Source organism: Pituophis catenifer, unplaced genomic scaffold, assembly GCF_029215685.1.
Source record: "Pituophis catenifer annectens isolate HBS135680 unplaced genomic scaffold, rPitCat1.0.hap2 SCAF_2, whole genome shotgun sequence".
In the NCBI taxonomy this organism is placed as follows: Eukaryota; Metazoa; Chordata; class Lepidosauria; order Squamata; family Colubridae; genus Pituophis; species Pituophis catenifer.
Window position 1 is genome coordinate 285,753,802 of NW_027256882.1, and position 24,125 is coordinate 285,777,926.

The window sequence follows — 24,125 nt, forward strand, 5'->3', positions numbered from 1 at the left end:
AGGTTGCTGGAGTTAGTAAGCCTGTTTTGAAGATTCAAAGTTCATTTCCGGAGCTGTTTTCTCTTTTTTTTTATAGAGCACTTATTAACCATATGGAGGAAGAGCCCATGTCCCAGGCTCTATCTTTGCAGGCCTGGAACAGTTATCTCACACATTTTTTAACTATGCCCAGACACCAGTTCTATCCAAATGGTATGGATTTAATCAGCCATGATGCAAAGGTGTAGCATTTGGCCTGCTGTCAAAAGGTGAATTTTGCATTCAGATACTCAGGAGAAAAAAAGTTAAGATTTCTAGACAGAGAAGTTGAGTGGGTTTCTCAATTTCAGGGATTTTAAGATGGGTGATTTCATGGCTGGCTAGGGAATTCTGGGAGTTGAAGTCCACGCATTTTAAAGTTGCGGAAGTTGAGAAGCAGTGTTTTAAAGTAAATGCATTTGTGACTTCATGTGTGCATGAGATTATCATCTATCTATCTATCTATCTATCTATCTATCTATCTATCTATCTATCTATCATCTATCTATCATTTCTGTCTGTCTGTCTGTCTGTCTATCTTTCTATCTATCGATCTCCCCCCCCCCCCACTCTCTCACACATTCTGGAAGAATCATCTATTCTCGCCCTTTTTCCTTCTTCCCAATTTCTCCCATCTAAAGAAGGATTTATTTGACCGAAGGGTTTAAAGAGAGTTTAAATTCTTCTCAGTCTGTTCTCAGCATCCTGGCGCAAGATACCTTTTCTGTCAGAAATGTTTTTAGATGAAGTGTTGAGTGAAGCGTTAGTCACTCTTAAATGTCTTGTTCAGGATGACTTCTTGTGGACTCTAAGAAAGCCATAACACTTAATTTAAGTAGTTTAATATTAGCAACTGTGGAGTCTAAACAGGATCATTTTCAGATACCAATAAGGGACTGTCCAATGATTAAATCAGGAAAATTTTGTGAAAGATAGCCTCATCTGTCTGTATATTAACAGATTGCAGTGTGTATAGGAAGTCCTCGACTTAACGACCAGAATTGAGCCCAAAATTTATTTTGCTAAGCGAGACATTAGTTAAGTGAGCTTTGCTCCATTTTACAACTTCGATCACGTGACCGAGAGGATGATGCAACGGACTTAAGTGTGAAAAATAATCATAAGTCACTTTTTTCAGTGCCATTGTAACTTTGAACCGTCACTAAACGAATTCTTGTAAATTGAGGACTACCTGTATCTCTCTTGGTTGGAGGTCACTTTTGCGTCTGGAAGCAAGAAAAGCATTAAAATTAGAAGTGCATGACTAGATTTAATTTGCTTGCTGTAAGCCAATAACGAACCCATTGAATTAAGTCAAAATATTGCTGGACATTGTTTTGGCAATTTATCTTTACCAAAATAGGCCTTCACCTCATTGATGATAGTTGTTGTTTCTACAAAATTCACTACAAAATTCTGTTCTTGAAATGGCAACTGGAGGACATCATATATAGTCCCTCCCAATAACCAGCTCTTGTGAGATAGATAAACATGGGGTATTTTCCCCAGATCAGGGTGTTCTAAAACCTTTTAAAGAGGTTGTAAAATCTCAGGTTAATCAAATACAATATTCAAAGATGTGCAATTAAAATAGGTTTTGTTTTTTTTTAAAGACAAGATAAGTAGTAAAACAGGATGGTAAATTATTATAACTCTGTGCAGATGACCAAAGAGATAGCATTGTGGTCTTCTTAAAAGGGGCAGAGAGACAACATTGGTGCATGTATTTCCACATTCTTGTGCATTTCCATTTTCCCCCATGATGGGTGAAATCTTGTCATGCTGTTACCTCATGTTTTCACTTTCACTGTTTTCACCTTGATGGTTTGGGGCGTTTTCACTGGTTTCACTTTGATGCAAAAGCTGATTGTTAAAAGCTGAATTAGCACTGTGTTACTCATGTGTAAAGCTGCCATATCTGGCTGCTAAATTCTGGTCAAAAACCAGGGCAAAGCAGAGACACAAAATCTGTCTAGTGATCTACAGATCTTGCAGCCCAGATCTAATAGATCTGCTTAGGGGAAAGTCTTCTTTATATCATTAGGATCTGTCCTAGCGGATTTAACCATACGAGTCATCAGTTGGCATTCAGAATAGTACTCTTAATTGATTTCATGTAAAGTTGCATATGTAAAACCAGTTTTTGTAAGTAAGACTTTTATACTTGATTTTGATTACTGATTTGTCCTTTCCATGCAAATCAGGAATTTTAAACCCAAAGCAAATCCTCATTTTGGGCGGAAGTGATAGGTAGTCCTCGACTTACAACCATTCATTTAATAACCATTCAAAGTTACAATGGCATTGAAAAAAGCTGATGCATGACAGGTCATTTGCACTTATGACTATTCCAGCAATCCCAGGTTACGTGGTCAAAATTGGGTGCTGGGCAATCCAAGTCACAAAAAAATGATCACATGACCCTGGGACACTGTAACCGTCATAAATACGACTCAGTTGCCAAGCATCCGAATTTTGACCATGGGGGTGCAGCAATGGTCGTGTGAAAAACGGTCATAAGTCGCTTTTTTCGGTGACGTTGTAACTTTGAACAATCACTAAACAAACTGTTGTAAATTGAGGACTATTTGTAAATAGTTAAGTAAGCTGTTTTATATAGTGGGTCTGAGTTTGAATGTTCTGTGCCATTTTGGGTCTCCGAATTTCTTTCCCTACTTTAAAGAAAAAGTCTTGGCTTGCATAGAGCGAGAGAGGAAGACTGCGGCTGACCTCCCCCAATACTTTAAATGTGTTTAAAAATAACATTGTGTGTGTGACATTGTGCTGGCTGTGGGTTACAAGTGATGAAATAGTTGAAGAGTGCAAAGTTAAAGTCAGCCTCAGGTGTCCAGGGAGAGGGGAATGGCCAAGATGCGGAATGGAGCATCATCATATAAGCCCCACCCCTTTTGTACTTGTGACATCACACAACATCTGAAGAGGAGGAGCTTAATTTCCAATACTCGGTCTCTATTCTCTCTCTCTCTCTCTCTCTCTCTCTCTCTCTCTCTCTCTCTCTCTCTCTCTCTCTCTCACACACACACACACACACACACACACACACACACATACACACACACACACACTCACATGCACCTAATTTACCTCTTGTTATGAGGTGGTATTACCCAAACTGCCTCAATGAGGCCTAGATCCTTGGTTAAGGGAAGTCTCCAACCAAAGCATTTGTCTGATGGCCACTTTCCCCCTTTGTTAAAGTTTTAATTATAAAATAGCTGTTTCCTTAGACCACTGAAATGCCACACATTGAGAAAGTCTACAGTATTTCACAAGTAACTCAATTTCCTGTATGTTCCATTGTTTTCAGTTTGATTAAGTGCATCCTGTTCAACTGTATATTCCTGTTCAGGGTTATACTTAACTCTGATAAAAAGGAGATTATGGAATGTCACCGGCATTAAAAAGTGGGTTCTTTCCATTTCTGTGAAAGAAGGAATGCAATTATCGGAAAAATAATTTTCGGTTGTTTAAAAATAGGCCGTTTTAAAGTACGTATCTCTTTTCCGACAGGTTGTTCAAATTTGCGTAGCCATATTGATCAAGTGCCAGCTGTTTTTGGCTGGGCACAGCGTTAGATAAATCAACTTCTAATTTATATATTTTTCCTGGCCTCGGTTTTAAAAGATTACGCTTTCCAATGATTTGATGGGGAAGCATATTTGGAATAGAATAGAGAGAATAAGTTGATCATACTTTAACATATAGGGGCAATTCTCAGCGAAACACAGGCAGTCTTCCATTTATGACCACAATTGAGCCCCAAATTTCTGTTGTTTAAGTGAGTTTTGCTCTATTTTACGACCTTTCTTGCCACCGTTATTAAGTGAATCACAATAGTTGTTAGGTTAGTAACACGGTTGTTAAGTAAATCTGGCTTCCGCACTGACTTTGCTTGTCAGAAGGTCGCAAAAAGGGATCATTTGACCCCAGCCACTGTCACATATATGAGTCAGTTGCCAAGTTTTTGAATTTTGATCACGTGACAATGGGGAGGTTGCAACAGTCGTGTGAAATAACGGTCATAAGTCACTTTTTTTTCAGTGCCATTGTAACTTCGAACGGACACTAAACGAACGGTTGTAAGTTGAGGACTACCTGTAGTGAGAAAAGAGGGAAAAATTTTTTTTTTAAGGAGAACAGAATGAAACATCTTTGGTGCTATGCTTTCTGGGTTGGCTTGAGTTTCTCAATGGACAGGCCATAGGGTAGTCATGAAAATTCCTTCTGGGTTTCTCAGCTTCTTCAGTTCAGCAAACTGGAATTCGGTCGCCAGGGTTGACCAGGAAAACAAAACCAGTTGAACCGAAGAAAGGGGTTGTGCATTGGGAGGGAGGATGATTTGCAGGCAGTCTATAATCTTCGTCTCTTTGACTAATGATGGAGCAGACGTGGTGGTGAAGACCAAGGGTGGGTGTTGCATGAAACATAGCTCTGTGCAGACAATTAGTAATCGCTTCCTAGTAAACTCTGTGGAATGCGTTTCATTTCGCTAAAGACTTCCTTGTATTGGGCTTTAAACGGGTGGGCTTCAAAAATTTTAGCAAGGGGTTCTCTGCCCGGTTGCTGGGTGGGGATGGCCATGGTGGGTGTGGGCTAGTTGGCCTCCTGCACCACGGCGGGGTGTGTGTGTGCGTTTTTGCCCACCCCGGGCTCTGGAGGCTTTCTTTGAGCCTCCGGGAGGGCAAAAATGGCTTCCCCAGGCTCCAGAGGCCCTCTGGAGGCTGGAATGGGCCCATTTCCGGCCTTCCCGAACTGCCAATAGGCCCGTTTTTCACCTTCCCCGAGCCTCCACGCGTGTCTTGCACTTACCTGCATCCAAAACGGGCCGCATGGGGACTCCTGGGAGTGGCAGGATGGGGTGGGCGGGGCCAGCCAGGAGTGGGATTTGGCGGTTCTCCGAACTGCGCAGAATCTTAGCTAGAGGTTCTCCCGAACCCCTGCGAACCCCCAGTAACCCACCCCTGGCTTTAAAGTATTGGGGAGGGGGGCAGCCTCATGTCATACTTATTTCTCTATTCATTTTTGTCTTCTAGCGAGTTGTCCAGAGTCTGTGCCTTCTTCCACCGAAACGAGGGGAACTAATTTTCTGGCCCCTGAGGGGCTCGCAGGTAAGACTCAAGATCTCTTCTGTGCCCCTTCTGTTGTTGTATGGTTTTGTTTCTAACAAAGGAGGTTTGACCTCTGGAGCAGTGTTTCCTAACCTTGGCAACTTTAACATAGCTGGACTTCAATTCCCAGAATTCCTCAGGCAGCCATGCTGGCTGGAGAATTCTGGGAGTTGAAGTCCAACTATCTTAAAAGTTGTTAAGATGGGGAAATGTTTCTTCACTGGGTTGGCTTTAGGATGGGTGGACTTCAACCTCCCAGCTGGCTGGGGAATTCTGGAAGTTGTAATCCATGCATCTTAAAAGTAGACAAGGGTGAGAAACATCCATCTTGATGGCTCTTTCCCAACCGGTTGTGAATTTGTGTTGTAAGCAGCATCTTGATGTAAGCTCTGTTGCCTGGTAGAATAGAACTAATGCTTTTCCAGGAATGAAAATTTTAGCAGGAGTTTTCCCTTGGGGGTTAGAAATTTTGGAAGTGGTGGTTGTGGCATCTGTGGACATCAGGGGTTGGACAGCTGTTGTATATTCACCAGTGTTGGGAATGAAGAGAAAGTCAAGCTAATGAAGTGTGTAAGCACGCTGATGGATCTCATCATTGAGCAGATGTGGAATGGATGGATTGTTGTGCAGAATTTCCCCTGTTTTCCAGACATAAATCAGTCTGCATTTTCCGTGTGATTTGAAAATCCTCTGTTGCATTTTCATGAAAGGTTGCAAATAGGTCACAGTTATTTTGCGTTTCTGCTAGAAGTCTCGTTCCCCCACAGGCCCATATCTGAAAATCTTCCAGTTTATAAGAATGTGTATGATAATTTAGCCTCACGAGAATAAATTATGGATGTTCCAGATTTTGATTATTTCTGAGCATTTTAAAATGTGTTGCACTTTAGTCATACAGGCCAGGAATATGGGTGAGGGTTTTTTTTTTGTAGCGTGGTCTGTCTTCTTTCAATTTTGTTTCATTGAACAATTATACTTCACGGCATCCTTAGCAAAAAATAGCCATTCCTGGGAATGCTGGGAACTGTAGTTCAGCAACATCTGGCCTGGCCTCAGGTTGCACGGCTGCAAGACCGAGTTTTACCAGCTGCGGAATTAAGTTGGTCATATATCACATTTCTGGTCTTACAAGCTTCTATCTGTCCTCCCTTGTTGAGAGCTATATGGGAGCCTAGACAAAGATGCTGGCAGTACCACAGTTCGCTGAAGGCAACGTCTGCCTATGTGATTTATGCACAGGGAGCTAAATTATAGACTGTCCACTGTTAAAGGGTGTGCCAGAGCAGGCTCCTGCTTTTTTGCAAGTTTGCAAGTTGAGGCTGGCTTCTGGTGATTAAGGTTTGGGTGTAAGGCGTTTTGGTGGCTTGCAATTTAATCTGGGAATGGCTGATTTCTGGAGGAGGAGAACTTGGAAAAAAGAACATTTTAAGATTAGCCCCCAAGGAACACCATACTAGCTGGGGGGGGTGGGGGGAGATTCTGGGAGCTGAAGTCCACATATATACAGTAAAGTTTGAGAAACACTACTCTAGAGAGGAACCCTTGAATAACTAACCAACCAACCAACCCCCATCCCACGGGAAGGCATTGTAGTTCTCCCATTTTTTTTTTCTCTTGGTTGATGCAGCGTGCAAGCCCTTAATAGCTTTTTGCTTAATGCCCCAAAAATACTCGTTTGGACTTGCGCATCTATTGAAAGCTAAGTTTTCTTTGGCCGAGGAATCTGTGTTGGATTTATACAAGATCCGTACTCTCATTCATTAGTTTACAACTGGAATGTGGGAAGACTATCCTTCCCCCCCCCCTCCGCCCCCCCCAGTAAGCGTGCTCAACATTTGTGTGTCTTGTTTGTATGTGTGGGCTTTTCAGTCTTAAGACTTGCTTTCAGCCTGGGTTGTGTTTACGTGTATCCTGTTTGATTCCTCCCCCCCCACCTGGGCGTGTTATTTGAGAAAAGAGGATTCTGTATGTTCAAAGGCAGCTAATAAGAATTAATCAGAAGGAAAGGGAAAAAAAGAGAAAAGTAAGGTTTTCCACCACCCCTTGCTTTAAAAAACATGTATTCTCTTTCAACCTTCTTGAAACAGAGTTGTATATAGAAGAAAGTTAAGGGTGGGGGGGGGGGAGAAACTACCAAAAACAGAAGAATCAGGCTGTACAATAAGAATGCTTAAATAGTTGAAAAGGAGAGGGGGAAAAAAATGAAATATGCCAAGAGGGTGGGGTTCAGTTCCGCAGGATACCACATGAAATAAGCAAACCAAAGACTTAGCTTTTAAAAGGAGCCTCTTTTTAAAAGGTTTGCGAATTGATAACCATCTCGGATTGTCTGGTCTGCTGCTGAAAAAGGAAGAAGGGTGGGGATTTTGGGGGGCAGCAGGAAATAACATAGCTCGCCTGGTTAGCAGAATGCTTTCTTAAGAGAGACGGCTTAGATAACTTCTCCCGGGGTAAAAATAATAATAATAATAATAATAATAATAATAATAATAATAATAATAATAATAATGATGATGATGATGATGATGATGATGATGATGATGATGATGATGATGTTTTTTCTCTTAAAGTTTTTTCATCCTTGCAATTGTTTTTTGATCTCCTCTCTCTGATTCTGTAAGGTCTCTGTCAAGTTTGATGTTCCGGCCTTGTAGAGAGCCTAGAATGAACCTAACCCAACCTAATACGGTTAATGATAATTTTGCAAGTATGTTTAATGAAGAGGAAGGATTGTTTTAATGGACAAAGGAATAGAATTCTGGTAAATCTGGAACAATTCTTGAAAGTTTGCCTAGCTAGAAAGACAAGTAGAAGCATTCGCAGCTGAGGTTTTCTGTTTTAAAATGTGGAACTGGTGATCGCACCGGCCAAGACTTTACATAGGAATTCTTTAAAGTGCTAAATGTTCATTGACTCTTGACTTTTCTCTCTCTCTCTTTTTTTTTTTTTGTCTTTGCACCGCTGAGATAGCTTGCTGGAAAGTGTTATTTGAACAAGATTTTTTTTAAAATGTGCGGTTATCGGACATCTGTGTAGCTTTTATCTGCAATGAAAAGTTGTAATAACTTACTGAGGTTTAAATAGGGGATGGGTTACAGGAAAGTAAACATTCCTCTCCCCCCCTTTTTTTTCCCTTTCCCTTGCTTTTTGCCCCTTTCATATGTTTTTGAAGTGGGTAGAAACTGCCTTTTCTGAATTGGCCGCGTTCTGAATTGCAACCAGATCTCTTGACAAAGGTTCCATGGTTGCCTTTGCTACGGATGCCAACCTGGGAAATAAAAAGAAATCTTGTTTCTGCTGCAAATCAGATGCGCTCTCTTTACCAACAATCCCGTAGATCAGGGGTCTCCAACCTTGGCAACTTTAAGCCTGGCGGACTTCAACTCCCAGAATTCCCCAGCCAGCTTTGGGGAGTTGAAGTCCGCTAGGCTTAAAGTTGCCAAGGTTGGAGGCCCCTACTTTAGATGGCTCTCCGGAATATTCCTGCATCTTTTTTGAGGATTAAGGCTTGTAGACTATCTACAGTTAGAGAATGAGGGCTTGTAGATTCTCTACAGTTGTACATATGTTCGGTTTTCCCATAAGCTGGGCCTGTGCCTTGTCGCCTGAATAAACTGTCCTTCAGTGCATACAGGTAGTTCTCGACTTACGACCACAAACTAAACCCAAAATTTCTCTAGTGAAGTGAGTTTTATGGCCTATTTTATGACCTTTCTTGCCACAGTCGTTCAGTGAATCACTGCCTATGGTTAGTTACTAACCCGGTTGTTAAGTGAATCGGGCTTCCCCATTGACTTTTGTCAGAAAGGTCGCAAAGGGTGATCTCCCACGACCTTGGGACACCACATCGGTCGTCAATATGAACCCGTTGCCAAGCATCCCGGATTTTGATCAGGTGACCACGGGGATGCTGCAAAGGTCGTAAGTGTGAAAAACGATCGCAAGTGGCTTTTTTCAGTGCTGTTGTAACTTCGAATGGGCACTAAATGAACTGTTGTAAGTCGAGGACTACCTGTATGTGTGGAAGAAGAAATTTGAGCTTTTGGAGGGCAGGCACTCGCATCTGAACGTCATTTGAAGAATTCAGAGAAAAGCTGGTGTTTTTTTGATGATAGATAGATAGATAGATAGACAGACAGACAGACAGACAGACAGACAGACAGACAGACAGACAGATATGGATGGATGGATAGAAGAAAGAAAGAAAGAGAAAGAAAGAAAGAAAGATAGATAGGGATGGATGGATGGATGGATGGATGGATGGATACCCTGTTTCCCCCAAAAATAAGACATCCCCTGATAATAAGTCCAATCAGGCTTTTGAGTGCATGGCAATAAGGCCAAGCACTTATTTCAGGGTTCAAAAAAATATAAGACAGGGTCTTATTTACGGGAAAACATGGTAGATAGATAATAGATGATTGATCGATAGACAACTAGATAGAGATGGATTTATAGACAGAGAGACAGGCAGCCTTAATTGTCATTTTTTACTGTTCGCACACTGGCACACATTAAAAATGAAATTCTGTTGCCTGCTCTCAAAAGTGTACATATGCATAACACACATACACATGCTATATACATACATATGTATGGGAGTGTGTATTAGTCTCCCTCCTTTATGCGAATCTGGTAGTAGGCTTTCCTTAGATCTAGTTTGGTGAAAATCTTGCTTTTTGACAAATGGTACACACACACACACACACACACACACACACACACACACACACGTACATATAAATAAATACATATATTAATCACTGTCCATCTTCAATATATATCGGAAAGAGGAAGCTTGAGAGTAAGAAGTATAAGAAGAATTTTGCTCTGTTTTATGGGGCTGAGCGGATTCTCTGGGAAGATGATGTCCAGAGGATGTGTGTGAGTGATCTGCTTTAGAAGGACAAGTAAAAGAGATTGCCTGCTTTTGAAAATAATTCAACCTGACCTTGTCCTTCACTTCTTCCGTTCGATGTTTTTCTCCATCCTGGCTTGGTTGAAGAAGCTGTGGACTTCTAGCTAATGAATGAAGCTCAGTTCAGGATGGGAAGAGTTGGGAGGATTGGAGTTCAAGGAGGACTGGGATCCTTTTAGCTGGAGAAAAGAAAAGGAGTCTGAATATATACAGGTAGTCCTCGACTTCATGACCACAATCGAGCCCCAAATGTTTGTTGCTAAGTGAGACACTTGTTAAAGTGAATTTTACTCCCTTTTACGACCTTCCTTGCCACCGTTGTTCAGTGAATCACTGCAGTTGTTAAAACTACTAACACGGTTGTTAAGTGAATCTGTTTTCCCAAATTGTCTTTGCTGGTCAGGAGGTCACCAAAAGTGTTCACATGACACTACAATGGTCATAAACATGAGTCCGTCCGAATGTTGATCATGTGACCACGGGGATGCTGCAACGGTTGTAAGTGTGAAACACGCTCGTGTCACTTTTTTTCGAGTGCCATTGTAACTTCAAACGGTCACTAAACGGAATGGTTGCAAGTCGAGGACTACCTGTGTATATTGAGAGGAGAGGGGGGATGTCCAAACTTTTAATCCTTGTAATGGGGGTCTTCAGAAAGGACCGGTTCCAGCAGCAATGACCTTTAATTCACTCCCCGATGCTCTTTTTCATGTCATCTGGGGCGCTTGGAAAAATAAACGAGGAAGGAAATAGGTGGGAGGAGAGGGAACTTGGGCAGACTAGCCAAACTGAATTCCTAGGACCGAGTTTCACTCTTGTTTTCTTAATGGAGCATCTTCCAAAAGGTTAAAACCTCAAATTGAGGAGAAGGGAGGGGGGAGGAAAAAAAAAGATGGGTGGAATTTGCGGCTTGGATCTGTCGTCCGTCCCCCGCCCCGCCCTGCCCCCCCCCCACTTCTCCCTTAATCCTGTCCTCCTGGGGTAAATCACTCTCGGCTAGCTTTTCCCTCCCTCATTAATTCAATGCCTGCTTTATGTCTTTGGAGCAGGGATGGATAATGTTTACTGTGCTGTCCAGAGCCAGTGCTATGGGGAGAGATTCCTAGGTTGCAGTGACCTCCCACGCTTGGGGGGGTGGGGGGGCAGAAAGGAGGGTATTTTATCCCAGTTAAAAAACGGCAGACCACATTCTGAATTTCAGAGCTTATGATGGTGATGGATTCCAACCTGGAGAAAGTCTCAGCCACAGCCACAGCCACAGCCACAGCCGTTAAACGATTCACTGCAATTTGTTAATTTAGTGAAGTGACTTTGCTTTGTCAGAGGGTCACAAAAGGGGACCCCGGGACACTGCAGCCGTCATAAATATGAGTCAGTTGCCAAGTGTCCCGAGTTTTGATCATGTAACCATGAGAATGCTGCAGTGGTCGTCGGAGTGAAAAATGGATGCAAATCACATTTTTGTGCTGCCGTTGTAACTTTGAGCGGTCACTAAATGAATGGTGGTAAGTCGAGGGCTACTTGTATTCACCAACAACTCTCCGATGGCTTTCTGAATTAGCTTTGCACCCTCTGTGAGTATTTGGCTTGTAGACCAGTTATGCTTGCACACATATTTGTTTTCCCACGAAGCTGTGCCCTGTGCATTGTTTGAAGCTGGCCTGCCTTTTCTCCTGCAAACATAAATTCAGTGTTTTATTCCCAAGCAAGGTTGGAGGAAGGTTATCTAGCCATTTGGTGCAGGCAGAGGAACGCGCAATATTTTAGCAATGCCTGAATGGGCGACAGTTATTTCATCAAGATTGTTTGCAGCCATTCTGTGTTAATACTTAAATTTCCAGTGGCGGGTTCCCATTGTATTTCAAATTACATCCCGGTCTCCTTTGAGTTATTTAGCAGCTTGGAAGTGCATGGAGTCCAGTTGAATCTTCTCCAGTCATCAGGAGTTGAGTTGAAACTTGACATTTCCCCGGGGATAGGAACGACTTGTTAGAATTACTTGGGGTAGGGGGAGATTTTCTTTTAAAAATATTTTTACATATCAGGGAGTTACATTACCTGCTACTGTTCCTTGTAAACTATATTAATAAGATGAGTGAGATTCTGGGGAAAGCAACCTGGGAGTATTACGACAGGCAGTGATGTCACCGTGGGCAAATGAGGACAGTTGGAAGTGAGGATAATAAAGCTAGGTCAATGTAAGTGAGTAAGCTTTCCATTGGCACAATTGCTTTATCTTACTCCCCTCTTGTTTTGTGAGATACCAAAACCTCAACACTGGTTTCAGGTAGCTTGAAAGTTGCACCTGCTCTATCCAGCACAATGCCTTGCTCTTAAAATACTCTTTTATTTGTTAAGGCAGAAAAAAATTACAGGTAGACCTCAGTTTACGACCACAATTGAGCCCAAAATTTATATTGCTAAGTGAGACAGTTAAGGGAGTCCCTCCCCTCTCCACTTTTATGACCTGTCTTGCCACAGTTGGTAAGTGAATCTGGTTTCTCATTGACTTGTCACAAAAGGGGATCACACCGTCATAAATACATGCCAGTTGATCATGGGATCATGGTTGCTGCAATGGTTGCAAGTGTGAAAAACAGTCATAACTCACTTTTTTCAGTGTTGTAACTTCGAACGGTTATAAATTGAGGATTACCTCTGTGTCTTATGACGTAAAGATCTATTGCAACCTGGTGTTCCTGGCTTACAGATCGGCTGGCTCAATTGCATAGCTTTAATTATTCTTCCATTCACTTTTTTTTTTTAAATAAGAAACTTCTGAAGAGCAGTTGGTTGATTGTCTTTCATTATGAGATGGAAAGTAATTCTGGAAAAAATCCTGTCTGACTTTTGATCCTTGCTGGGCCCATTATGAAGAGATAAACATTCATCTCCTTGTCTGTCTGTGTCTCTTCACCATAATTTCCTTATTTTATTTTATTTTTTCCCCCCTATTCCTGGCTACCACATGGGTAGTGGAGATTGCTATGTGTCCAGCTCTCCAATTCAGCATGGGTGAAATGATGTCACTCGTATAAATGCCAATTATATTTTCAGTCTCTTCCCTTCCCTTTTATGTTAACACCACCTGATATCTTTGTAATAAACAAAGACCCACTTCTCTTAGCTTATCTCGGCTAAGCCTTTTCCCCCTCCTCAAATCTCTTTATTTGGTATTTATGGAAATCCACCATGCCCAAATAAGTAAGCCACTCTCTAAGTAAATGAGCTGGAGATGCTCTCTTGTTGCTTGAATTTTTGCAAAAGAAACTGGGTGCAGAAACCTGAAATGGCTTATCTAAAAAAAAAAAGGCCGGTCCACAAAATGACAAGGTTATCAGAGACAGAAGTAAGTTGAGAGCAGCAGTGTCTTTGAAGTAAGGAAGGATGCCTGCCAGGCTAGGGAAGGAATTCCCTTCATACATCTTCTGACTACGACAGTGTAACCAAGTCAGCAGTATAAAGAGAGACTGGGAATTGGGCGAGTCATTTCACGTAGATTTTGAGTTCTAAACTTTAATTTTACTTTGTCCCTTCTTTCTCCAGTGTTACTTCCATACAGATTATACTTAAAAGATTTGCGCGAAGTGTAGAACAGACATTCCCCATGGTTTATTGTAAAAAATGTTCCACAGATTTGTCTGTGGAGATTTTCGGCCTTCCAGATCAATGGTTGTCCAAAGGTGCTTATTTCAAGAGGCAGCTGGGCTTTCTGGTTTTTATTTGAAGACGTTTCGCTTCTCATCCAAGCAGCTTCTTCAGAGCCGAAGAAGCTTCTTGGATGAGAAGCGAAACATCTTCAAATAAAAACCAGAAAGCCCAGTTGCCTCTTGAAAAAAGCACCTTTGGATGTTCCACAGCTTTCATGGACAGTGTTAGAAGAACAGATTGAAGACCTACAGCCGTGATGGCGAACCTATGGCACACGTTTTATTCTGTGGCTGTTCACCGCCCTGAGTCCTTCGGGAGTAGGGCGGTATATAAATCCAATAAATGAAATGAAATAAATGAAATAAATGAAATGAAAATGAATGAAATGAATGCGGGGGCTTGCGTATGTGCGTGCCCACACCCATAATTCTATGTGCCCTGGTCCCCGTGCATGCGCGTGCGCCCCCCCCCACTCCCTCCGCTTTTGGTATGCAATGGCACGGTGGACCAGGTAGGCCCATTTTTCACCCTCCCCAGGCTCCAGAGGCTTACTAGGAGCCTGGGGAGGGCAAAAATGGCCTTGTGGGCCCCCCCCCCCGGCCCGGAGGCCCTCCGAAGGCTGGAAATGGCCCATTTCCCGACTTCCTGTGGGCCTGGAAGGCCCGAAAATCAGCTGCCCGGCACACGCATGTGCGCTGGAGCTGAGCTAGGGCAACGCTCGCGTGCCCACAGATATGACTCCGAGTGCCACCTGTGGCACACGTGCCATAGGTTCGCCATCATGGAACTAGAGGCTTTTAATTTTTACTCCTAGTATGGAAGAAATATTAACATACTCCTTTGAGAGTTAACAAAGCAGATTGAAGAACTTGATTAACAGTTATTTAAGTAAAGAATCCCCAGTTTTGATTATTTTTTTTCCCAGCAATTGTATTAATCCACTGCAGCTGTTCTTGATTTCATCTTCATTGAAATTTATGAGATGAGTGCCTGCAAGGGGGGGAGGGGGGAACCAAGATGGCAGAGGCAAATAAAAGTCCCACTTCTTTTTATATGTGCTGTGACATGTTATAAAGGAATAAGTTTTTTTAAAAAAAAAAAATGTGTCAGTTGTGCAGGCATAGCTCCATTTTGGCTTTTTCACCCCTGCTGGTATGAGACCCCCGTTGATAAAATATTTTTGTTTAATTGTTTATAGTACTGGCTGTAGTCCAATTAAAGTTGCTTGTAACTAAGAGTGGGATTTAAAATATCCCAGCTTGGCATGAGAGGTTGTTATATTTGGCCACGCTTCATGATTCCTAGGTAAGTGTGGAGAATTATAGCTCAAATTCCGTAGGAGCAGTGGAAGTTAGTTGCAACCAATTTAAAATTCATTGGGTATCTAAAATTCATGGCATATCTGGATAGAAGCCATTAATAATAAAGTCCAGCTTTTGGTGGGAATTTGTTGGATTTTACTTGCAGTGAGAGAAGGAGGGGGGAGTCATACTCTTGTTAAAAACAGCCCTTGCTATCAAGAGCTATATAAAAACTTGGTGAGTGGTTTTCTAATGCAACTTTTTTCCTGTCTACATGTCACATTCCTAATTTTTTCAATCTTCTTTGTAGCAAGCTTCTTTTTCAAAGACCCTGGCGTAGTGATATATAGAGGTGCGTTTTAAAAGTCTTAAGAATACGATCCTAAAGTTTGTGAGCGTGAATTTATTTATGTATCTGCCAGCTAAATAAAATTTACCCAGAGGAAGTGGTGAAAACTTACAGCATTTTGAGATGGTTTCCTCCAACATGTAAAGGGTTGGCAATTGAGTCAGATGGATAATTTTAAATAGCTGCGGTTGGAGCGAAGAGCAAGTGGAGGAACAGAGGAGGGAGCTAAAAGAAGAATCCAGTATCTTGCGTGCCTCACCAGGTACTTAAGATTCCTAGTTTCCCTTTTCCTCAAGAAAATAGTGACAGGTTTCCACCCTGCTTAAAATAAAACCAAGTAGTGGCTGGTTATGTAAGATTGAAAACGCTTCCATTCAGAGGTGGAGAACGATGTCCCCCTTTATGATTTGTGGACTTCAACTCCCAGAATTCCTGAACCAGCCTGGCTCAGGAATTCTGGGCGTTGAAGTCCATAAGTCATGAAGGGGACATGGTTCCCCACCCCTGGTTTAAATAGTGTGAACACAGGTAGTCAGTCCTTGAGTTACAACCACAATGGAGGCTGCCCATTATGGTTGTAAATCAACAGTCATTAAACAGGTTGGCCACGTTATTTGATCTATTGTGGCTTTTTCTGTGGCAGTCGTGAAGCGAATATTGCGGTCGTTAAGCGAACCCATTGTTCACGATGGTGTGGTTTTCATAGCAATGGCACTTATATACCTCTTCATAGTGCTTTACAACCCTGTCTAAGCAGTTTACAGAGTCATCCTATTGCCCCCCAACAATCTGGCTCCTCATTTTACCGACCTTGGAAAAATGGAAGGCTGAGTCAAACTTGAGACGGTCAGAATCGAACACCTGGCTGTGGGCATAGTTTGCCTCCAATACTGCCTTCTAACCACTGTGCCACCTGTCGATGCAGGAGAAGCTGTAATAGATGTGCTAACTAGGCCTATTGCTGCTATTGAATTGGGGGAAAAGGAGAACTTGAGTATGTGACTGTCTGTTTATTGCATTTACATGTGTGATCTTCCACTTATGAAATTATGCAACTGGCATGGCTAAAAATTCTGGGAATCGAGGCCACATTCCTGAAGAGTCAGAGGTTAAGAACACTGCAGTATGGCATATAATTGGCTGGCAGAAAATAGATTAATTTCTTCTTTCTCCCTAATATGGTTTCACCTGGAAAACTGTAAAGTTGATGATGCAGCTACATGGCCTTTGATGAACTGAGAATATACAGGTAGTCCTCGACTTACGTCCACGATTGAGCCCAAAATTTCTGTTACTAAGTAAGGCAAGCTGTTAAGTGAGCTTTGCCCCATTTAATGACCTTTCTTGCCACAGTTAAAGTGAATCACTGCAGTTGTTAAATTAATAACATGGCTGTTAATCTTGCATCCCCATTGACTTTCCTTCCCGGGACACTGCAACCGTCATAAGTACGAACTAGTTGCCTAGCACCTGAATTTCGATCATGTGACCATAGCGATGTTGCAATAGTCATAAGTCACTTTCTTTAGTGCCGTTGTTACTTTAAATGGTCACTAAATGAATGGTTGTAAATAGAGGACTACTTGTACCTTGAGATTTACCGCTTACAACATGCAAGTAAGTCAAAGAAAAAAAAAAAAGAACCCACAATCCACGGAGCAATTTTTCTCAGCTTTCCTCGTTTCTTTAATTCTTACGGTCCATAATTATGGGGCTGGAGGATGAAGGAAATTCAACCCATCTGGAATCCATCGAGCAGCAAAAGATCATATTTTGTCGTCAGTCTCAACCTTCCAGCCTGGTCTTCTCAAAGCTTCTTCAAAAGCTGCGGAATAAACTCAATTTACAATGGAAATTTCCTGCAGTTTCTCTTCATAAGATCGGCTGCCATCCTGGAATGCCAACCATGGGGTTTTTTCTAAATGCATTTATGTGGGATATTCTGTGTCATAAAGAAACTTCCATTGTTTCTTTCATTAAGTATGCAAACCCGCAGGTGCTTCAGGATAATTTCTGATGGATTTTGCTTCCAGTCATTCTTCCCGTGCTTTATAATTTCTGTCTATAATTAGTTGTTTGAGTTGCAACAGGTAACTTTGAACTTAGCTAGTGTGTTGTGTTGTCCTCACCTAAACCGCATTCTCCTGATCTGACCTTTCAGGTCTTCCAATGGTACATCCATCACTATCGCTTTGTCTCTGGTTGCCGTCTTTTGAGATTTCTCCAGAGAGCTGGTTCTTCTTTGCATAAATGTGTCCAAAGTGGAATTAAATCAAACCTGGTCATTTGTGCCTCTAGTGAAAACTTTTGAGTTGATCTGTTTGATGATCCGTTTGTTTGCTTTCTTGGCTGACCATGATATTCTCAGGAGTCTTCTTCAACACCAAAGTTCAAACGTGTCATTTTGTCGTCTTCTGCTTCTTTCTGACTTTCTCTCCCATAGTGTCCCTGGGAATGCCATGGCTTGTGCAATCCTTAATCTTTTTATGCATAGACGGTATCTGAATTATCTTTCCCAAGATAATTTGTGACTGCTCTACTAAGTGCTAGTTGTCTTCTTGAGTTCTTGTTCCTGAGTAACTCAGGTTACGCCAGGAATTTCAGCTTTGGTGTATCAAGCAGTCCACGACCATTGATAGATCTCTAGGATGGTAAAGGTGGACGTTGTGTTGATTGAGGACTGTAGTATGCCCTGATGGCTGGCTGACTGAAATCTAAATATTGGATTTCAGAATTGTTGGAAGGGAATTGTTAGAGGTCTTCTGGTTCCACCCCAACTCAAGCAGGGCATGTCCTATTCCTATACCATTCCAGACAAATGGTTGTCCAATCTCTTCTTAAAGACCTCTGGTGTTGGAGAACCCACAACTTCTGAAAGCAAGCTGTTCTGCTGATTAATTCCTCCTTAGTTTCTACGTTGTTTCTCTCCTTGATTAGTTTCCACCCATTGCTTCTTCAGGTGCTTTGGAGAATAGCTTGACTCCCTCTTCTTTGTGGCAGCCCCTGAGATATTGGAACACTGCTATCATGTCACTCCCAATCCTTCTTTTCATTAAACTAAATTTTTCATTATACCCAATTCCTGCAACTGTTCTTCATATGTTTTAGTCTCCAGCCCCCGGACCATCTTCATTGCCCTGTCCTCCTCCTGGAGTCTCAACATGGATGGTGTTGAAGAATTGCAGGAATCTAGTCTTTCGGTACTGTTTCCTAACTGTTGGGCCTCAGGTTTCCCCAAAGATTCAGGAAGGAGTCATAACAACCCTCAACAAAGGTCATGCCAGCCAGGGCCACGTTTCTGAATCGGATTGAATGTGCCCCATGGAAGGCAGGTTGGCTTCCTGCCCAGTGTCTCAGATAGTTTCCTTTGCAGTTTATTTTCAGTTCAATGATATTAAGTGCAGTTACCTGGCTTTCATTCAAATCGTGGCACAGGAAGAAAGCAAAGTTCATATTTACTTCCTTCGCTTTTTACCCAAATAACTGGGCATTTTTACGGGCCAGTTGCTGTTGGTTGGTTGTTGTGGGTTTTTTTTTTTTTTTCCATAGAATTTGTTCTAAGGTGTCGCTGGGGAACCGTCTTCCACCCATTCAGGAACTGCGTTGTTAAAAGCAAGAATGTGGGCTGGTGTTGTTTCAGGACACTTGGCAAAATGGTGAGAACCAAAAAAGCTTGGCAGCTCTTGGGATCTTTAGCCGCTGGCTTTTAATTAGTTCTTTTAAGCAACATTAACAATCTTGGGTGTATTCTTAATTTTGTTTGGTGTTAAGCTGCAGGGAATGTGTAAGTCATTTCATCACGTGGGGCCACATTGTCTGCAGCTTCGTGCAAGGGAATTTTAATCAGGATGCCCTACATGGAATATATTTCTTTCGGTTGTCAGTCTAGGTGTGTGTGTACGCACTTTATATTCAACTGTTTTGTGTGACCAGGAAGCTCTGCCTGCTGCAACATCATTTCACAACTTTGGATCATATTCAAATCTTCCAGGTTAAGGCTGCTAACAAGAGATGTAAAAAAATATGTAATAAAGTCACGACGCGATGCAAGGACCGATTTCTGTAAACTCTCCAGTTATTTTTTAACTCGGTCACATTTGAATAGCTGCATTCATGGGGCTCTGGCTGTCAGTTACCTGGCCTTGAGGTAATGTCCTTCAAGGTTAACCTTGGTGCGTGGTTGAGCCAGATTCTGCCGATACAATCTCTACCTCTGCTGAACTGTGGAGGAGAGACGGATTAGGCAAACTTAACAGCTGATGTGTAACATCCCATATGATTCAAACATTGTGTGGCTTGTTTGCTGGGCTTAGAGTGACACACCGAGCTCTGCACTTTATGTGTAAAACCCATGGTTTAAAACTCAGTACCAATAGAAGAGAATATTTGTAGTCCAGATTAGAATTGTGGGGTCCTTGTTGCTTTCTGAGCTTGGGTGTTTTCTGGAAGAGGTTTCATTTCCCAACAAGGTAACACCACTTGCGACTGCACTGATGATGTCACCTCGTTGGGTAATGCAATGTCTGCAAGAAAGCAACCAAACTCAGAGAGCACCAAGGACCTGGAAAGGGAATCCGTCTGTTCAATAAGAACAAAGATGAAATTAACCATAGTTTAATGCCAAAGTGGGGAAACTTCCAATGGTCAAAAAGGTGCAATGGTTGTATAGAGAGAATCGGAAGTACAGGGAATAAGTCAAAAATCAAGATGGCAGCCACTCTATGGAAGCTGCCATCTTGGCTTTTACATTTGCTCCCCAGATGTTTTAGCTGGCAGCGCAGAGATACAAAATGGGTCGGGCTGTTTTGCGGCTTGAGGTGGTAATTTGGGAGATATTTTAAAAAACAACAACAACACGATGAGCCCTCTGAATTAGAGGGCATATCCCTAATCCTTGCTTGTGGACTGGAGTGACTGGTTAATCAAAAGCCTACAGGTGTCTGAAAAACATAGGCCGCCCACCAATGAAAGCAGTGAAGGTACACAACATAGAGGTTGGCAAACTTTCCGCCTGTAATATTTTGGGCAAGCATTAGCCTCCTCAGAGTTTACCCCAAACGACCAAAAAAAAAAAAAAAAGAGTCATGTTTTATGGAGGGGGGGTCATGTTTGCTTAAAGACATAATAGTAACTTTCACCCCATTCTTAAAAAATGGGCAAATAGAGAAAAAGGAGAGGATATTGCATCACAAAATGCCGAGAAAGAGGGAGGTCAACCTCTTAACAGCCCTGCTGTTCAAAAAGAGCGCAAGAGAGAGCCTGCCCAAAAGGCTTGGTTTTATTTTTATTATTTCAAAAAATATTTGAATAGCAGAGTCACCTCTACTTGAACGCTGCCCGCCGCCTCCTGTCTCGGCTTACAGAGAAATCTCTTTTTTTCCCCTCCCCCTTGCGTTTTTCTCTCCGCTTCCTTCCCCAAAAGGCCATTAAAAAGTTACTGCTGAGACTGAAAAGTTGGTTTCCCACCCAGTGTCATTATCTCAGTTTCAAGAGGAGGGGCGGATTTTTGGGGAGAGGGGAGAGAGAGAGAAAGGAAAGACTTCATAAAAATTTGCTCGGTGCTTCGTTACCCTTTTAACCTTGTAGAGAGGAGGGTGTGGGTGGGATCCATCTCTGTTTCATCTCCCCTTTAAAGCATTCGCCTTGAAAAGCGTGGAACTATAGTGCTTTTCTTTCTCCTTGGTTTTTCCCCTCCAGAAATTCCTTTGAAAGCTTTTTTTTGTATCAGAACACACACACACACAAAAGGAAATTACTTTTATAGCGATCTTGGTGGATTTGGCCTCTTGTCTGCAAAAAAAATCTGCAATTAACCCCTTCGTTAAGCAAATGTGGAGAGGGGGATTATGGCTTCTTGCTAATGATCATGTAATCACATTTCTTTGTCTCCAAAGCAGTGACCTTGATCCTAAATCTTCCTGGGTTTTTTTTTTGTAGGATTTTGTTATTCTGACTACTTAGGAAGAGAAGTAGGTTCAGATGGACTCGACAATAAATTCTCCCAGATCCTAACATTTTTCCCGTTTTTCCAGCTAGCCTTGGATTCCAGTAAGATGTCTAAGAAAGTGTTTGCAGATCTGCTGAGAAGTTTAAACCACATTAGAGATAAATTCCAAACTAACCTTTGATAAGAATGAGATACTGAAATGGCCTGGCTAAGATTAGTCACAGATGGAGCCAGAGTTTTCTGTTTCTGCCTATGATCAGACAGATGAGTTTGTTTTGAAAATTCATAGTCTAGCTGTGATAGTCAACATTTGTGAAATCCTTTCTACAGATCCTCGATTTTCACAACTGGAAGGTCTAAATCCAAAGGTTTTTCTCCAGCTTTTCCCACCCTTTGAAGCTTCTTTTTTTTTTTATTGAAATTGATTAAGATAAAATATAAATAAAAGTGAAAAGTTAAAGAAGAAAGAAGAGATATTTGGAAGAAAAGGGAAAGGAAAAGGGGTAGGGGGGAAAGTGACTTCCAACTTTTTTCAGTAGGATAAAGTACAAAAAAAAAAATTACAGCCTCAACCTCTTTTGCATTACATTTCTCAGTATTTCAGGTCATTTCAATAACAACAAAATCATTGTAACATCAAAACCTAAAATCAAAGTTTCATATATTTTTTTCCAGTTTCAAGCACAAAGTCCATAAGCGGTTTCCAAGTAAAATGAGACACATTCTTCTCTTTAATTAAAGCAGTCAATTTTGCTATCTTGGCCAATTCATCACTTTCATCTCCCATGGTGCAAATTAGTGTCTCTTTCCATCTTTGTGCATATAAAGTTTTCTCTGCTGTCCACATAAATAGGAGTGGAACCAGTGGTGAAATGTAAAATCTGTAGCATTTTTGCTACTGGTTCTCCGAACCATCCGCCACCATCGCTATTGGATCAGGTGATCCAGTCCGAACCGGGAGCATTTCAACCCTGAATGGAACCCCACATTTTCTTTCAAGATCTTTGTCCATCAAACCTAAAAGGAAGACTTCTGGTTTCAGTTTTATCTTTATTTTAAGAGACTCTGAAATAAGATTTTTTTAAAAAATCTGATAAATCTTGGCTTTATCTCAAGAACACCAGAGATGATAAAAAGTGTCCTTTTTGATAGTTCGAAGCTTTCAGAATGAGAATTCAGCCAAAACCAATGCACCAACATGCACATCAGTGATAATTTGGCTCATCCTCGGTTCATGAAAATGATATGCAAATTGCCATTTAATTTCATGCAATTATTGCACACAGATGGGTTTAGGCCCTTTGGCTGATTTTGTACTGTAATTCCAGGCTCCCCTGGAGTGCAAGACAAATTTTGTCCTTTGGAATGAATGAGTTGACAACCAATATCTAGTCCTCATAGTTTCTGTTGAGTATCTATTCAGACCAGAGGTGGGTTTCAGCAGGTTCTGACCAGTTCTGGAGAACCGGTAGCGGAAATTTTGAGTAGTTCAGAGAACTGGTAGTAAAAATTCTGACTGGCCCTGCCCCCATCTATTCTCTGTCTTTCAAGTCCCAGCTGATTGGGACGAAATGGGGATTTTGCAGTATCCTTCCCCTAGAGTGGGGTGAGAATGGAGATTTTACAGTATCCTTCCCCTGCCACGCCCACCAAGCCATGCCACGCCCACCAAGCCATGCCCACAGAACTGGTAGTAAATAATTTTGAAACCCACCACTGATTCAAACCCAGTTGTTCCAGATGCCTGGATCTGACTGATACTAAGGGCAAGTTGCCGATACGTGGAAGAATGAGGCTATCTTTTTAATTTTGCATTTGCATCTAATTTGACTGGCTTCCCAGATTCATAGATGCTTTCTTGCCTGGATTACGGAGCTGACTTCCTTTCTTGAGTGAGCACAAAGCAGAAACTTAGTCTTTCCTAGCCAAGTAACTTAGTTTTTATTTTATTGGTTTTTTTTTTTTAATTTCATTTTTATCCTAATTTTATTACTTTATAAGTAACTCAAAACAGCAAGCATACATAATACACTGTATATAAACTGTTCGGAGTCGCTGCGAACTACAAGATGGGCGACATGTGAATTTAATAAAATAAATAAATACAGAACCTTCCTTTCCCCTCTCCCCCCCCCCCCCCCCCCCCGTGATAACCCTGTGAGGTGGGTTTGGACTGATTGAGAGAGACTGGTCCAAAGTCACCCAGCCAGCTTTCAGGCCTAGGGCAGGACTAGAACTCACAGTCTTCTGGCGATTGGCCCCAAATTGTCCAGATGCCTTTTGTGCCTAAGGCAAGACTAGAACTTACAATCATCTGGTGATTGGCCCCAAATCATCCAGCCTTCAGGCAGGACTAGAACTCACAATCTCCAGGTGATTGGCTGTGAATTGTCCAGACAGCTTTCTTGCCTAAATCAGGATTAAAACTGGTGATCAGCTCAAAGGCTTCCAGATGGCTGTCATGCCTAAAGCTAGAAATCTCTTGGTTTTTCTAAGTCAGCGTCTTAACTACTATACCAAACTGGCTCAGAGAAGGGTTGCTGTAGGAGAAGACAGCAAAGACTGTTTTTTTTGGTCTGACTTTTTTTTTTCTCTCTTTCATTTTTGACGTTGGTTTGTTTTCATAACAATAATGAAAGCCTGGAGGTTGTAGTTTGTCAGTATGAGAAGATTTGTCAAAACACAGCAAGGCACCACTACGCTACAGAGTTAGTTAGGCCTTTTGAACAAAAACTGAGGTGGCTTGGCTTGTTTCATTGGCTCTCTTTTATTTATTTTTTCCCCCTCCACCTATACCCACCGGCACAATTTT

General features: G+C 41.8%; 1 protein-coding gene across 1 annotated transcript in view; it reads left to right on the top strand.

The window, feature by feature from the left end:
• The window catches only part of SMAD7 (SMAD family member 7), a 59,512-nt gene that overhangs the window by 8,017 nt on the left and 27,370 nt on the right, over positions 1-24,125 (top strand). The window contains exon 3 of the mRNA XM_070938942.1: positions 5,073-5,147. Coding sequence (XP_070795043.1) covers positions 5,073-5,147 — 75 coding nt within the window. The remainder of the gene's footprint in view (positions 1-5,072; positions 5,148-24,125) is intronic.